Source organism: Puma concolor, chromosome D1 (genome assembly GCF_028749965.1).
Source record: "Puma concolor isolate L17-30 chromosome D1, mPumCon1.1.hap2, whole genome shotgun sequence".
NCBI lineage: Eukaryota > Metazoa > Chordata > Mammalia > Carnivora > Felidae > Puma > Puma concolor.
In genome coordinates this window covers 9,963,628-9,979,304 of record NC_141676.1, presented here as the reverse complement: position 1 = coordinate 9,979,304, position 15,677 = coordinate 9,963,628, and the positions used below count along the sequence as shown (strand labels likewise).

General features: G+C 59.6%; 1 protein-coding gene across 4 annotated transcripts; it reads left to right on the top strand.

Moving 5' to 3' along the window:
* The first annotated feature begins 834 nt into the window (after nt 1-834).
* Nucleotides 835-8,554, top strand: SAXO4 (stabilizer of axonemal microtubules 4). Of its 4 annotated transcripts, XM_086679348.1 has the most exons (13): nt 835-974; nt 1,494-1,692; nt 1,898-2,051; nt 2,998-3,126; nt 3,775-3,838; nt 4,292-4,404; nt 4,771-4,830; nt 4,975-5,061; nt 5,621-5,734; nt 5,816-5,910; nt 7,506-7,670; nt 8,202-8,283; nt 8,457-8,554. In XM_086679348.1, the coding sequence occupies exons 1-12, from the start codon at nt 866-868 to the stop codon at nt 8,269-8,271; spliced, it is 1,359 nt and encodes a 452-aa protein (XP_086535474.1). In that variant the 5' UTR covers nt 835-865; the 3' UTR covers nt 8,272-8,283; nt 8,457-8,554. The 4 variants fall into 4 exon arrangements, with proteins under 4 accessions (XP_086535474.1, XP_086535473.1, XP_086535475.1 ...); XM_086679347.1 differs by lacking the exon at nt 2,998-3,126; XM_086679349.1 differs by lacking the exon at nt 4,975-5,061.
* Nucleotides 8,555-15,677: the final 7,123 nt, after the last annotated feature.

The following is a 15,677-nucleotide window of genomic DNA, read 5'->3' as shown; positions in this document are numbered from 1 at the left end:
TATCTTTAATTTCTTGTCATTCAGACAGCAACTCTGCCCAGCTCTGCCCAGGGAAGCTGGTGGTGGGGGTGGGGACCAAAGGAGGCAGGACCTTGCCTGGGCAGCGGCCCCCCACCCCCCATCCTGGCCAGGTCAGCCTCTCAGTGGGCCCGGGGCCCTAGAAGGGCTTCCGAGGCGTGGGGACGCTGTTGCTAGGCACCGGTTGCTAGGCAACACACTGTTTCTCCTGGCCTGGCCACCTCCCAGAGGGCCTGGGCTTCTCTGGAGCAGCTCCTGCCTCCCAAAGCCTCTCTCGCCAGACCTCAGAGCCACAGCAGAGGGCAGGTGAGGGTGGGGCCAGCTGCGGTTGGGCCCCAGGAGGGCTGAGTCAACTTCCTCCAGCAAGGCCTGGGAGCCGGGGGAGAGACAAGGAGCCCGGGGCTGGGAGTGAGCTCTGGAGCCCGGGCGGCCAGGAATCCCCAGATGGGAGGGTGTCTGTCCATTCAGTCCGCAGAGGACACCATGAGGGGATTGAGATCAGGAGCTGGCAGTCGGCCACCTATTATGAGCGAATTCTTCATCTTCTGGAAGCTCGGTTTCCCGGCTATACCCTGGGGAGATGACAACAAGGTGTGGGGAAGGCGAAACGAGTGCATATGAGTGAAGGGTTGACAACGAGGACTCTTTTCTTTGGGGTGCGGGTGTCGGCGGAGAGGGACAGGCCGAAGGGGAAGGCACTGGCTGGGTGGGGTTCGAGCTTCACCTCCATGGTCTCTGCAGCCCGGGGCCTGAGCCAGGCTCGGGGCCTTTGGGCTGCTGACCTGATGGGGCTCCTTGTGTGTCCTTCCTAGGTGCCCCCCCCCTCGGGGCCCTGCCCCACAGCATCATGATGGGGAAACTCCCCTTGGGGGTTGTGTCCCCTTACGTAAAGATGAGTTCAGGAGGCTGCACGGATCCCCAGAAATTTTACGCCACCACTTACTGCACAGCCTATGGTGAGGACCCCTTTGGGCAGGAGCCCCCCCACCCCCCCTTCCCGGACCCGAGGCAGGATGGGAGGAGGCCCTCCCACTGGGAGAAGAGCAGCCTGTCCGGCCACCACTCGGAGCGACCCCAGCACGCTGAGGTTCCCCAAGGAACCTCCCAAGGACCGTGAGCCTCCCAAGGACTGTGTCCACACCTGTACTGTCGGGCTGGCTTTGCCCTGCTGCCCCCGTCCCCCTCTCCCCCCCCATTCCATCCTGTGATTCTGCCACACTGACCTTGTCCCCACCTCGTCGTTTCTATTTCCTGCTGCCACGGTCTCGAAGGGCCAAGCTTTCACGGCTCCTGTCACACTTGTTCCAGCCCCTGGCTCTATGCCTTCTCCATCCCAAGGGGCCTGGGCCCCTGTGTGTGTGTGTGTGTGTGTGTGTGTGTGTGTGTGTAGAGGGGGGTGGTTGCTGGGAGGCCCTGCTCACTGCTTTTCCACTCCGCTGACCCTTGGTCCTGTCTTCTCGCTCCCCCTCTGACAGGTCAGGAGGAGTTCAGGCCCCGCATGGGCAGTCACGAAGGCACAGGCTACAAATCAAATTACCGTCCTGTGGTCTCATACCAGGCCAATCTCGATGCCCTGGACAACCCGGCCATGGGGCACGGTCCGTACAATCCCTTCTCACCCCCTGCTCCGCTGAGCCTTAGCTCTCAGGGCCATCGAAGCTCATCAGACCCACTGTAAGCTCCGTGCGCGGAGGCCCTGACCCTTGCCCGGCCTAGGTCTGGGACCCTGGGGCACTCGGGGCGCAGTGCCCAGCCTGGGGCCCAAAGGCAGGCGGACTCCTGCGGGAGGTTCGAGGGGAGTGGGAAGCTTCTAGAGATAAGCACAGCAGCCTCCACGTGGCCCTGGTGGTAATCGCTCCGGCTCCTGCCCCACCCTCAGGGAACAAGTCCGCCCCAATTTCCAGTCAGTGACCAGTCAGAGTTACCGCCCCCTGGAGGTGCCTGATGGCACATACCCGCTGCCCTGGAACATGCACCAGACCAGCTCTGGCTATTCTCGGGAGAAGCCCAGCGCGGCGACCCCTACTAAAGAGGTCAGTGCTGGGGGGGAGAGGGGGAGCCCAAGGCTGGGGTAGAGGAAGAGCCGAAGGGAAGAAAGGGTGAGGATCCCTCCGGCAGGGCGAACTGCACCACGAAGGGTTGGTCAAGGCTGAGATGACTGGGCACAGGGGAGCCACATGGGGGCTGGGAGTCGAATCACCTTTACCACCTTCATTCATTCAACCAGATTGTTCTGAACGTCTCTTCTATATATGAAGGCGCAAGTGCTGGGGGAAAAAAAAGGCAGGGGGTGCAGCAGAAGTGAAGGGGTTGCAACGGCAAAGCAGGAGGGTTGGAAAAGAGCTTGCTATGGGGACGTGAGTCAAAGAGTCGAGGGAGGTTAGTGTGCCTCTAAATGCAGCGCTGTGAGAGATAGAGAGTTCCAGGCAGCGCAGACAGCACGTGCAAAGGCCCTGCGGTGCGAGTGTGTGATGTGACAAAGAACAGCAGGGAGGCAGATGGCTGCAGCCAAGTGAGGAGCCGAGGTCCTCGCGGGTGGCTGTCAGGCCATGGGATTCTACTCCCAGTGCAGTGGGAAGATTGCAGGGCTCTGAGCAAAGGAGGGACGTGACCCAACTTCATTATAAAGGGGCCCCTTGAGGGGCGCCTGGGTGGCGCAGTCGGTTAAGCGTCCGACTTCAGCCAGGTCACCATCTCGCGGTCCATGAGTTCGAGCCCCGCGTCGGGCTCTGGGCTGATGGCTCGGAGCCTGGAGCCTGTTTCCGATTCTGTGTCTCCCTCTCTCTCTGCCCCTCCCCCGTTCATGCTCTGTCTCTCTCTGTCCCAAATAAATAAATAAACGTTGAAAAAAAAATTAAAAAAAAAAGGGGGGGGCCCCTCAGGCTACAGATACTCCATAGGGGTCAAGGGCAGAATCAGAGTCGAGAAGTGACTGCCATCGCCTCACCTGGAGAGTGACTGGCCGCTTCTCCCTCCCAGGTCAGGAAGGTCCATTTCGACACCCAGGACTACGGGCCGCAGGCCATCATAGGGCTGGAACCCAGGGACATGCCCCTGCTCCACCAGCAGCAGGGCAAGGGCTCGCTGGAGTGGGAGAACTCCCGGCATGTGAGTGGGCAGCCCCCAGTAAGGGCTGTGCCCTGGGCAGAGGGGCCAGACCCACCCCCTTCCCCTCCCGGAGACATGTACCTGCTCTGAGTCACCCTGAAAGCCAGCTAAATAAAGGTGGACTAAGCATATCTAGAAACAGTGGGGAGAGCCAAGGTCATTTGTTATTTCCAAGACAGCATCAGAGCGGTCCTCCCAGGCTTCCTTACTCGTGTCTTGGGATTTAACCCCAGGGGCCCCTTCCCTCCCCTCTCCCATGCAGACCTGTTCAGCCTTGGGCCGTGGATTGTGAAGCAAGCACCCATTATTCTTCCCTCAGCCTCTCTCCTTGCTTTGGGCCCCCTCCTAGTCTGGGTCCCAGGGCTCTGGGCCCCCTGTTCATTCCTGGGAGTCCGGTGTGGGATGTGACAGTTGGCACTGCCACAGGGGAACCGTGTTCTCATGGTGGAATTTATGGGGCTCGGATGCCCCATCAGAGACAGGTTTGGGTCAGGAGCGCTGTGCTGGCCCTCCCTGCTCAGAACAGGCCACACAGGTCTACTCAGAGCACACATAACTGAAGAGCCACCACTGCCACCAGCCGCCTTGTGGGCCCTGTTCTCTCTTACGTCCCCCCCCCCCCCCCCCCGCTCACCTTCTGTGTTCCAGGGCCCGCGCTTCCTGACTTCTGAGTACAATTCCAAGTATCTCAAGGAGACTTCAAACCAGCCAGGTAGGCACACGTCTGAGCTCACGCCTCTCTCCCACTATATTACCCTACACCTGAGCCCTAGGAGAGACGCCAGGGGACCCGGATGAGTTGGCACAGGACAAAGAAGGCACCAGCGGGACAAAAAAGGACACACAGGCAGCTTGGGGGAGACGTGCCTTAGTGCCAATCCCCCAAGGACACCTCACTCACTTAGGAGGGCTGTTGAACCTGACCATAGCCGCCTCCTGGCCCATCAGCCCTGCCCTTCCTTCTCCTCTTCTCCTCTCCCCTCTCGCTGTCCATCTTGGACTCTGAAGTCTTCCAGATGCCCACGATCCTGTAGCTTGGGCCTCCAGACCCTTGGAGCCAGCTCTGTGCCCGCTGGCTGGGACACTGAGCCTCTGGAGGCCATGTGGGCAGGGCCAGGTGGCTGGGGTGGGGCTGGGGGCAGCACAGGGGGGACGTCTTTTGCAGATCTCTTGCAGAAGATATCAATTGGCTCCAAGGAGGAGACTGGCTTCACCGAAGAGTCTACCAAGAACCCCACCGGCTTCCAGCCACCCTCCCAGACCGTCCCTGGGGACCCGGTAAGTCAGGCTGGTGCCCACTAGGACCTCAGGGTGACTTCTAGCTTCTTTAAAAGTGTGAGCTGCGGAACCCTTTGTTCAAACACAAGATGAACGAGTGTGGGTAAAAACCACCGCTTTGGTCCAGCCCCCCCACGGCCCCATTTTATGGATGAGGAGACTGAGGTCCAAAGAGGAGAAGGGGCAGAGAGCCAACGTTTGGACAAGAGTTCAGACCAGAGCCCTGGCCTGCTGATTCCCATTCAGCATTGTTCTCCCCAAACTCTTCCCTTTCCTCAGTTGCCCCAATGATACCCACTTGTGAGCCCTCCCCTGCACGCAGGACAAGGGGCCGCTGCTTATGTTCCTCTGGGGGCCTCTTTCCAGGTCCTCCACCCTGGCCGGAGTGTCACCAGGTCCGACTTCCTCCCCATGACCCACATTCGTGTAAGCTGAGCTGGGGGGGGGGGGGGGGTGAGGGCTGTCTGACCCACAGCCTGGGGTCCTTCTGTGGGGCCCTTAGGTCACTACCTGGAAGGGTGTGGGGGGAGCAGGCACGCTGTGGTGCCAGTGGCTGCATTCTTGCCACAGGGGGATGAGTTCCTGCCTGTGCTGGCCAGAGGCTCCGAGCGGGAAACAGGCTACAGCCGAGTGAATGAGAGGTTGCTGAACCCCAGAGTGAGTGGCCTTCTGCGGGGGGGGGGGGGGGGGGGGTGGTGCTCCCTCAGAGCAGGAGCACTCTACGGGAGGAGACAGGGAGGTCTCTTGGGCGCAGTGGCATTTGGGCACTAAACAATGGGAAGAATCGGGATGTTTTGGACGTCCTGGTGGAGGAGTAAAGGCCTAGGAAGCCGGAAAGTGAGGCGTGTCTTTGTTTTTGTTTTTGTTTATTTTGAAAGAGAGAGAGAGAGAGAGGAACAGAGAGGGGGAGAGAGGGAGAGCATGAGCAGGGGAGAAGCAGAGACAGAGAGAGAGAGAATCCCAAGCAGGCTCCGCACTACCAGTGCAGAGCCCGACGCAAGGCTCGAACTCATGGCTCGTGAGCCGAAACCAAGAGTCGGACGTTCAACCGACTGAGTCACCCAGGCATCCCGAGGGGTGTCTTTCAAACCAGAAATTTGGTTTGTCTGGAGGGGGAAGGGCGAGGCCCCAGGGCCACATCTGCCTACGCTCCCTCTATCCTTGCTGCCTCGCCCTGGCCACCCGGCCACCTTTCTTGTGGCTCTGTCCTCTGCAGGTGCCCCCACCCAGCCCACGGCCTATCAGCGTGAGCCACGGGCAATTCCAGCCCCCCCAGCGGGTGCAACAGACCAACGTTGCCCTGCTTGGCAGGGAGACTGTGGGAAACAAGGTGAGGCCGGGGTTCCCAGCCCCACTCCCGAATCTCCACCCCGTGCCGGCCTGACACGTCCCCTCTATACCTCTTGTGCAGGAGCCCACAGGGTTCAGCCTTAACAACCCCAGCTACATCCGGAGCCCCTATGACCCAGACATGGATAATCAGTACCTGACCACCTACAACCAAGGGTAAGCCCCCCTTCCCTGTGCAAGTCGACGGCCGTGACGCCGACGTGCGGTTTGTAGACAGACACTGGGACAAGTCACGAGCTCACAAGTCTGTGAGGTAGACCAACACTGAATCAATGTGGGTTCCCCCAGAAGCAGCCCCGGAGCCAAGGATTTGAGTGCAAGCCTCTTACTGGGGAGTGTGGGGGAGTGGGAAAGTGGTATGGGGAGAGGAAGGCAGCCCCGAGCGAGTGTGGTATCAGCCAGATATCCCGCGGGAAGACTCCAGAAAACGGTGCAAACACACAACCCGGGATCATCCCAGCCAAGCGGGGAGAGAGCTAGGGGGCTGATAGCTCCACACCCATCGGTCGTTAGTTAAGGGCTGTCCCCAGGGACCATACTAAGAATCCCCGGTACCTCCTTGCTCAGGCAAAGTGAGCTGTAGCACCCTCTGGGACGCCTTCCTCTGCACTTCTCTCTGATGCAGTGCAGGCCATCGATGCCCAGGCTGGTGGGCTCAAGGGGGCCCGGGTGGGACAATATCCCATCTGCTAAGATCCTACATCCAGTCCATGACAGGCGGGCTCTGTGCTCCCCAGAAAGTAAGCTCTGTGCCGGGCATCAGGGAGGGCTTCCAGGAGGAAGTGGCCCTAGAGCCGTTGGGAAGGGCTCCTGGGGCCAGGACTGGATGGGGAAGGCATTACAGGGGTGGGATCAAGGAGGTGTAATTCTCTGGACAAAAGCCTCCTAGCACAACATCTGCCCTCTGTGTGTCCGCCTGTGTCCACACTGCCCCCCAATTCCTTGGTCTCCCAAGATGCCTCCCATCCTCGGGCTAACTCCCCTCTTTGGGATGTGGACTTTGAAGCTCAGAGGGGGGAAGTGACGCCGGAGCCACACGGCAGAGCAGAGCCGTGACCTGCTCCAGGTCCCACGGAGGGCGAGGGGGAGGGGCTGAGACTCACTCTGGGTTTTGGGGGACAACAGTGTCCCTGCAAATGCCCTCGTCCTGTAGCTGCTCTGGCAGAACCTCTGCCCCAGCCGGCTCTGCGGGGTCCTTCTCCCACCCCCGCCTCGGCTTTCCTGAGCTCCTGCCCGTTGTCAGGCACGCTGCCCTTCCCCAGGGGTGGTAACCACTGATTTTCCCACTTACCTGTCTGCACCCCTACTTTGTAAGCCCCAGGGCGGGGCCCACATTGTACTCCCGGCACTCTCAGAGCCTGGCCCAGTGCTCAGTGAATAGTAGCAAAACGGAAGCCAAGTGGATCCCCTGGAGAGAAACGATGGGTGGGGTCTCCACTCCCCACCCCTGAGGTGTTCACAGGCCGGGGAGGCGCTCTTAAAGGGCCCTTTACGTTCCCAAGTGCTGGCTCAGCATGGGGGGCTGCACAAAGGAGGGCCATCCAGCTCACGGCAGAGCCAGTGTCCCCCATGCGGGCAGGGGCTCAGGGAGTGCCCGGCAGAGGGCACAGCGTGGGCCAAGGTAAAGAAGCTGGAGGGATCGGAGGCAGTCTGCCCTGCTGGATTCAAGATTCCCGTCCCGGAAGGGCAGAGAGGCCGCAGAGGTGGGCAGAGGCCGACTTATAGCCAAGAACCCCCTCCCTGTGCTGCAGGTACTTTGAGAACATCCCTAAGGGTCTGGACCGAGAAGGCTGGACCCGAGGTGGCACCCAGCCCCAGAAGCCTGGAGGCTACGCCCTCAACCAGCCGGTCACCTGCATGGAGGCCACCCCCACCCCCATGGAGAGCCTAAGGCGCCTGCACCCTCACGTGGGAAGGTAGCTGGCCCTCTCTCCCCCGGCTTTGCCCTTTGCTGAATCCAGGCCTTTCCCCAGCTTCTGCCCTCCCTCCCTTCCTCCCTCCATCCGTCTGTCTGTCTGAGAGGCCCCTTTCCTCTCTCAGTTTTGTTCACTGCTTTTCCTGCTACCCCCCTCTCCCCAGCGACCCCTCCCTCTGTGGGGGCTGCCCTCCACCCTCCTTGTTCCCATCCCCATCCCGGAGGCCAGCACCTGCTCCCTGCCTGGCTGCGTGGGGGGTGGGGACAAAGCCGAATGGACTGTGGTTCAGCCTCACTCTGACTCCTTTCGGCTCAGTTCAGTTTCCCCCAAATTACATTTGTAAGACAGTGGCCCAGAGTTGGCGGCTCAGTTCAGTTTCCCCCAAATTACATTTGTAAGACAGTGGCCCAGAGTTGGCGGGCACAGAGCGTTTGTGGCTTGGCCAACCGGGCTGAAGGCTGCCCCAGGGGAGGGGCAGGCAGAGCAGAAGGTTCCACCCGGCACCGCTCCCCCCTCCCCCTTGCCCTGCAGAACCCTGATCCCGGAGGACCCTTTCTACCGAGCTGTGCCTCCCAGCAGCCACTTTGCCACATCCAGCTGAGCCTGAGTCTGGGTAAGGGGCTCCCCTGTGGGGCCGGCCCCACTTCCCCAGCCCTAGGACAAGCAAGCCCTGATGGAGACCCTGTCCCAGAGTGGGGAGGCGGGGGGAGACTGGGGACCTCTCAGGGTGGAGGAGTGCCCAGAGCCACCCTGCAGCCCCTCAAGCGGCATCTCCACTCCCCACAGGTTTGCCAACCCAGCTGGACAGGAGCAGATTCCCATCCCCTCCCCTGCTGGGACTCCCCTGGCTACTTTCCTAATGAAATAAAGAGCCTTGAAGCGGGCCAGCACGTCTAGTCCCTGCCAGGGGAGCTGGGGAAGGATTGGGGAGAGCGCGGCCAGAGTGCTGCATGCAGTTGGGTGGCTGGGGGCGGGGGGGGGGGGGGGGGGGGGGGTGGGGGGGGGGTGGGCGGCAGGGCCAACTCTGGAGTCAGGGAGGTCGTGTTGGACTCACTGTGATGCTATGGACCCGGACACAGTTTCCTCTTCGGTCAAGGGGTCTCCTACAGCCTGTGCTGAGGGCTCAGTCAGTGTGGGGTGGGGGGAGGAAGCCCTAGGAGGGAGCAGGTGGGACAGAGTAGGGGGAGGCAGAGGGGGGACAGAGACGGGTCTAGGAAGAATATGTTTATAAAATGGGGCAGTGGGACCATAGTGGGGCAGGGGAATCTGAGCAGGACTTCCAGGGTCCTTCTGAGTCCCGCACTGGATGGTTTAAAAGAGAAGGGAGAACCGAGGGGAAGGCAGTCATAGAGATCTCTCCCCAGAGACGGATGGAGAGAGGTCTGCAACTGGATGGACACCTGGACACTGACACAGGAAGGAGTGGAGGCTGGTTGAAAAACCTGGTGCCTCAGGGCAGCCCTTTTGTGAGAATTAAAACGAGTGCTCCCCCCCCCCCACTCCGCCCACCGCTCCTCAAGAGGGAACTCTTGGGAAGTAAACGCCTTCCTTCCTCCAGAAGCTGTAGCCTAACACCGGGGCCGGCAAGGCAGAACCTGGGCTGCCTCTCAGTGCCTGTCCCCTCCGCCAGGTGCATTTGCACAGTGCACAACTATACAACTGTATGCTGTGGCCCCGCCAGCGCCATCTCCTCCTTATATAAAGGGGACTCTGGCCCCAGAAAGAGTGCACGAGTGGCTTGAGGTCCCCAGGGTAGAGAGGCAGCAGCAGCGTCAGGCTTGGCTGTCCCCTGCACCTTTCAGGCTGGCCTGCATGCAGAGGGGCAGACTCAGTGGTCTAGCAGCTGCCCCCTCCCCCACCCCTCAGTGGGTATCTGTGGAGCCTCACTGCTGGCCCCCCCAGGCCTGGGTGTACCAGCAGTCTTGAGTGGCAGGCCCCGGGGGGCTGTCCTCACTCGGCCTGGCTGGGGCTCCATGTGGGATGTGGGTGGCTCCAGCTGGCTCCAGCTGGCTCCAGTACTGGAGGAGGGGACTGGGGACACAGAGTCTCTCAGCTACAAACCCAGCCAGACTCAGGACCCAGTGACAGCCGCCCAGACTGTGGGTGCGTCCTGCGGGTCCATGGCCTCCGGTACCGGGGGCAAGTCACCAAATCAGGGGTTTGCCAACTGGGCTGGGTGTCCGTTGTGGCCTGGCCACGGTGAGGTCGGGGCTGGGAAAGAGATCAACCAGCCCCTCCAGCCCACGGTCTGACACACACACACACACACACGCACCCCGCTTCACATCTCCATTTCTTTCTTCCCCTCCAGTGTCCTTTTACAGCTCAGGTTTCCTGCTCACCCCTCCTCTGTCTGACTCAGTAAGGGATATGGTGTCGGGGGCAGTGGAGACTGATGACGCGCTCTCTCCATGGCCTCCCTCTCCCATTGTCCGGCACCCAGTTTCCAGGCCGTGTGAGCTGGGGCCACCCCACGCTGTTTCCTGAGCTGGGAGCTAAGGACTCCACCCCAGAGAGGGGGCTGAGCAGCGCCCCTCTGCTCCTCTTAGCTCCTGCCTTGGCCCCCTGTGGCTTCTCTCCAGGAGCCCCATCCTGACCTCTCCGTTTGGATCCTGGACCCCAGCCCAAGAGGCTGTGTGAGGGTGGGGTGACTCAGGGCATGCGGTGGCAGAAAGCGGGTGCAAGAGGACCCAACGCCTAGCCTAGATGTTTCTGGAAGTCCTGCCCGGTACAGGGCACGGATGTCCCCATCTTCTAGATGAGGAGACAGACACAGAGGCGGTGCCATCGGCCATGGGTCGCGCAGCAGCAAGATCTGTGGGTGGGGGCCTGCTGGTAAGGGCGGGAGGGGGGAGCCCGGACTGGCAGCAGCCTGGTGGGGGTGTGAGTTGCCTCCAAATCACACCCGCCTTCCTGGCCTCTGCCCACCCCGCTAGGTTTCTCAAAGCAGGCCCCGTGGGGGAGGGTGTGTGAGCCGGACCGTGAATTAAACGGGCGGCACGGCCAGTTGTGGGCGCTGTAAGGGGCAAGGCCGTGGGCAAGGACACAGTGCAGGGGCCAGCTCAAGGCTAGGGAGCCCTTCTTTGTCCTCCTCCTCAATGATGGGGCTCAACAAAGCCACAGAGGACGTCTGTCTTGTTCACAGTGGAGACTCCAAAGCCCAGGACAGTGCCTGGCACATTTGCAGGTGTTCAGGAAGTATTAGAGAATGAATGAATGAATGAACGACCGAGTGAATGAACACTGCCTGTCAGCGGAGCACCAGATTTGAGCTTCTGGGTGTCACTTGCCCTAGTCCCAGGATGTCTGTCATCCAGGCCTCCTGTGTATGTACAGGCCAGCAGCTGAGACCCTGCTGTGCCTACCCCCCACCCCTTGCACGGATGCCACAGCTGTGACCTTGCAGGACCTCTGAGTTTTAAGGCTCCGGGCCTCCTCTTCTGTTTGTATGTGCCCCTTGCCCTCCCCTCAACCGTGCCCACCCTCTGACCAACCCCAACCAAACTCCCCTGTCCTGTCTTGAGGGCCTCACATTCTAATCTTGACGCCCCCCCCCACCCCCCCCCTCGCCACTGGCCCCAAGACCAGGATCGGGTCGGTGCAAACCTCTCTGTGTCCCCAGGGGAGGAGGGGTAGATACTTTCCCCACCGTGGCCACTCAGGTTACTGAAACCCCACTGAAGTGCTGGCCTTTGCCACAGCACACCTGCTCCGTGCTGTCAGGTGACCGCGGGCGCGGATAACGTGGCTTCGTTTGGGGAGGCCCCGTCCCCTGGCCCCTCCGAGACGTGAGTCTTCGGCCTGGCCGCAGCCGGCCTCAGCCCAGAGCCCTTTCTTCTCCCCGGGCCCAGGCAGGCAGCGGAGCAAAGCTGTCCTGACATGAGCTCTGGAGTCAGACGGCCTGGGTTCGTACCCAGCTCTCCGCAGCCTGCCGCCCACCGGGGAGGCCACTTGACCATTCTCAGCTGCAGTTAATAGCATTACCCACGCCGTAGGCTAAACAAAATGACAGGTATCGAGTGCTTGGCTGGCGAACAGTAGCTGGCTTGATGCTGGAGCAGAGGAACCAGAGGCCCACAGAGGAGTGGGGACTTGGGACACTCACGGGGTCTGGCCGTCATCTCGTCCCGCTTGGCCCGGGACAGGCGCCCTCAGGACCCTTGTCCAGGAGCAGCCCCCTCTCGGGTGCGTAATCCACCGGCACAGCCAGGAGGCCTAGGCCGCTCCTGTCGTGTCCCCAAGGCCAACTCCTGCCAGGCTCTCTGGCAAGCGGCCTGCCTCTTCCCTCACCTGGAAACCAGGGCTTGGGTGTTGAGGTGAGTCACTCTTAGTGGGTGCTGATTGTAGCTGCTACCAGAAGCTTCCTTCCCCTCCCCGCGGATATTCTAGAAGCCGTTCTGAGGTGTACAATGACGATGATTAACTTTATTAAGCCCCCACAGCCTGCTGGGTGCTGGGAATATTCCGTGGGCCTTCATTTTCTCAGCAAGAACACGGAGGGGCCTCCCTCGGGGGGGGGGTAGTTTGGGGGTGCAGGTGGGTGCTGTGCTGACAGCTGCGGTGTGGGGGTGTGGAGGCCCGAGGGCTGATGGGACGGCAGGATTGGGAGGAACGCTGGATGTCACGCCATCGGGCCCCACTCCTGACGCACGGGGACGTGTGTGAGGCCGCTGCCCGTCATGGCACTGTGGCAGCTGATGTTGACAGGTACCATCTGGCCGGGTCACGTGGTGACAGGAAGAGCTGCCAGCTCACAAGCTTGACAGCTGGCCAGCTGGGAAAAGGCACCTGTCTGTGGGAACTGGAGGCCCCCGGGGGGGGGAGGAGGGGGTTAGGAGGAAGCCTGCGTGGGAAGGACCGTGGGTTCGCTAAACCCAGACAGATGGAGGGCCCGAAACTCAGAATCCGATCCCGAGGAAATTTTCCCAACTGTCAAATACACAAGGGCAGAGGAGGAGCGGGACCCAGGAACCCACCCCCCCCTTCCCCCACCTGGGGGCCTCCGTTCAAGGTCAGAGGAGAGCCTGCCGGTCTTTCGGGCCTTTGGACACTCCTTGCTTCTCACGAGGCTGCTCTGCCAAGAGCGTTCTTGGAATCGTAAAGCTTCACTCCTGGAAGGACCTTTGTCCTAACAGTTAACCTGGGCCAGACAGACAAGACAGCCTCCCGAGCCACGCAGCTTGGTGAGCACATACTCGGGTCTCTGCGCTCTGAACACAAGGCCTTCCCCATGGTATCACTGACCTGGGGCCCTTAAGTGGGCTGAAGTCGGGACCTGGAAGCTTCCTAGGAGAACCGGGCATCTCCTTGGCAGCCAGCAAGGCGTGGGGCTTGGTTTTCTTTGGCCGAAGGGGGAACGTGTGAGTATGAGTGTGTGTTAACGTGCGTATGTCCTCAGAGGTCCCCAGCTTAAAGGGACAGGTCAGAAGGACATCGGCCTAGCCCACCTATCCTCAGAGGGACACTGGGTGATGCTGAAGGAGCTGTGTCCAGGCAAGACTTTATGGGACTCTGGGCCCCAGCACGCCTACTGTGGCCCCAGTGACAAGGGGTGGTCCCTATGGCAAGAGCCTTGCCGCAGAAACACGTTCTCCTGGAGGGCTCTGGCACCAGGGGCAGGAGGCTTTAAAGAACACGGGCAAACGGACTCCCGAGCGTATCCAAGGCATCTGGCAGTGTGGGCACTCCTGGGTACCGCAGTGAAAACCCTGGAGTGTGGGACAGCGGACCCTCCACTGTGACCATGTGGTCCCCTTAGTGCCCCACACTGCAAGTAACAGAAACCGACTTCAGCTAATGGAAGCAGAAGACGAGCTTACTACAAGGATTTCTGAGCTCACAGAATCTTTAGGTAGACTGGAGAACAAAGCGTAGACGCTACCCAGCCAAGAACGGGGGTCAAAATCGTCCCATGAGCCCGGGCGCCCGGCGACAGCCTGCCTCCCCCATTGCCGATGCCCCCACCCAGCCTCAGAAGGGATTCTGCTGCGCAGCTCAGATTTCCGATTCCAAATCAAGGGTGGGCGCTTTTCTGCTGGGTGGCTCCAAGGTCCCATGCCTGCACCCAGCTTGCCAAGGAAGCTGGGACAGTGAGTTCGTTTCCGGCATTTTCACCTTCCACAGGAGGAAACGGGTTCTGTTTCCTGAGTCGGTTGGGATCGTCCGAAGAAGAAGAAGGCTGAGGGGTCCGGGGATTTCAAATATCCTTCACATCCGGGTTACCAATGAGAAGGAAGCGAGCGTTTGTGCAATGCCTTAGGCACTGGGCAGGGATGCTGCTTGCCTTTAAGGACACTCTGGGAGACATGGGGAACAGACAGATCCCCTCCCTCAACTTCCCTTATAGTCTACCAACCTGCGAGGTTGCTGATGCAAAGGCGCCCCCTGGGCCGGGGTTCCACTGTACGTGGCGCCATCTGCACAGCGGGTGTGGACCTCACAGACACCTAGCCAGGAGCTCGGAAACGCACCGTGGTGTGTCTGTAACTGAACTTAGCGAAGACGTCCATCGATGGCATCCAGGCCAACTTCCTCATCTCCTCTGAATTTAAACTCTGTCCATTCGGGACTCAAATCCAATCTGCCCCTCCTCCCTTTCCTGTCCTCTTTAGCAGCGTGTGGAGCTTGCTCTTGGGGGGCAGGCAGCCACCTATGTGGACTCCCCCGGAGATGTGGACCCTCCACTGTGATCTTTGTGGGTTTTGGTCAATCCACACGTGTCCTCCCCACACCTGCCCCGAAGCAGCTGGGACCTTCTGAGCTCTGGTTGCCAGGGTTCTGCGAACCAACCTCCAGCGGGGCCACACATGCAGCCCCTCGAGGTCTATCAGCTGCTGTCAGCACGCCAAGTCTATCTCAGAGGTGCAGAAACTTCTAGATGCTCTCTCTCATGAGAGAGCAGTTCAAAGGTAGAGGCTTCAGATGAGGGGCTAGCTCACCTCAATTTCGACTCTCCTGAGCCTTCTCCATCCAGACAGGGGCACTTGTGGGAAGACTGATACATTCTTAGGCCACACTTGGTAAGGAAATTGTGGATTCCCTCTGCCCTGGTGTCCCCTAAGTGTTCCTTGGGATGGTTTCCATGCCACCCTCTGCCTCAGCCCAGAGCAAGTGAAGCCTGAGCACTTTTGCGCGATGTACCCATCCATCTGTAGGGGTGCAGCTCTGCCCTTCTCTCCCACATCCTGGTGAGCCCTTCTCTCTTTTTGGGTGGGATCTTGGCCCCTGTGATGACACATGCTGGCCCACTCAGGGCTTCCAGCATCAACTCCCCGCTCTCCAAGTTCAAAGCCAAGCTTTTGGACCTACACAAAAGATTTCTGTCTCAAAACCCAGCTCCCGCAAGGCTATAGTCTGAACTCGGGTTTCAAAGTGTCTTTTGCAACTCAAAGGCAAGGATTTGATTCTTTGTTCTGAGTTTCCCTCTGAGAGCGGGAGAGCAGGGAATATAGGAAGCCAATTTAGTATCTGACAGATGGGAATGGGTGTGTGCAAATTGTCTACAGGGGAGCATTGGTTAATATCTCAGAATGACGAACCCCAGGTCTCATATTACTCACCGATGCTTCATGATAATTCTTCAAGAGGGGGTGACTGCGCCCATTCCAAGGCCGGGACTAGGGTGAGGTGAGGGAGACGTCCTCCCAGGCACAGAATTTAGAAAAGTGTCAAAAAAAAAAAAAAAAAAAAAAAAAAAACCTCTGCAATCCAGATAAACAATAGTGTCGTGCAATCGCTGAAAAAATAAAAGTGAATGCAAAAAAAATCACAGTGAACAAAATACCAACACTTTAAGACAGGACGAGACCTTCAGATTTCTCCTCTTGCCAAAGGCTCCTATGGGGTTCATCACAGCACTGATACTGATCCTATCTTCATTTGAAACTGTAAGGTTTTGTTCATCGTAGATTTTCTGCATTAATTTCAGATCAAGAACCATCGCATTGAACTATTATTTATGTTGATTACTGAGGGTTTTTTTGGCACCCCCTTCAATTTTGTGCCTTG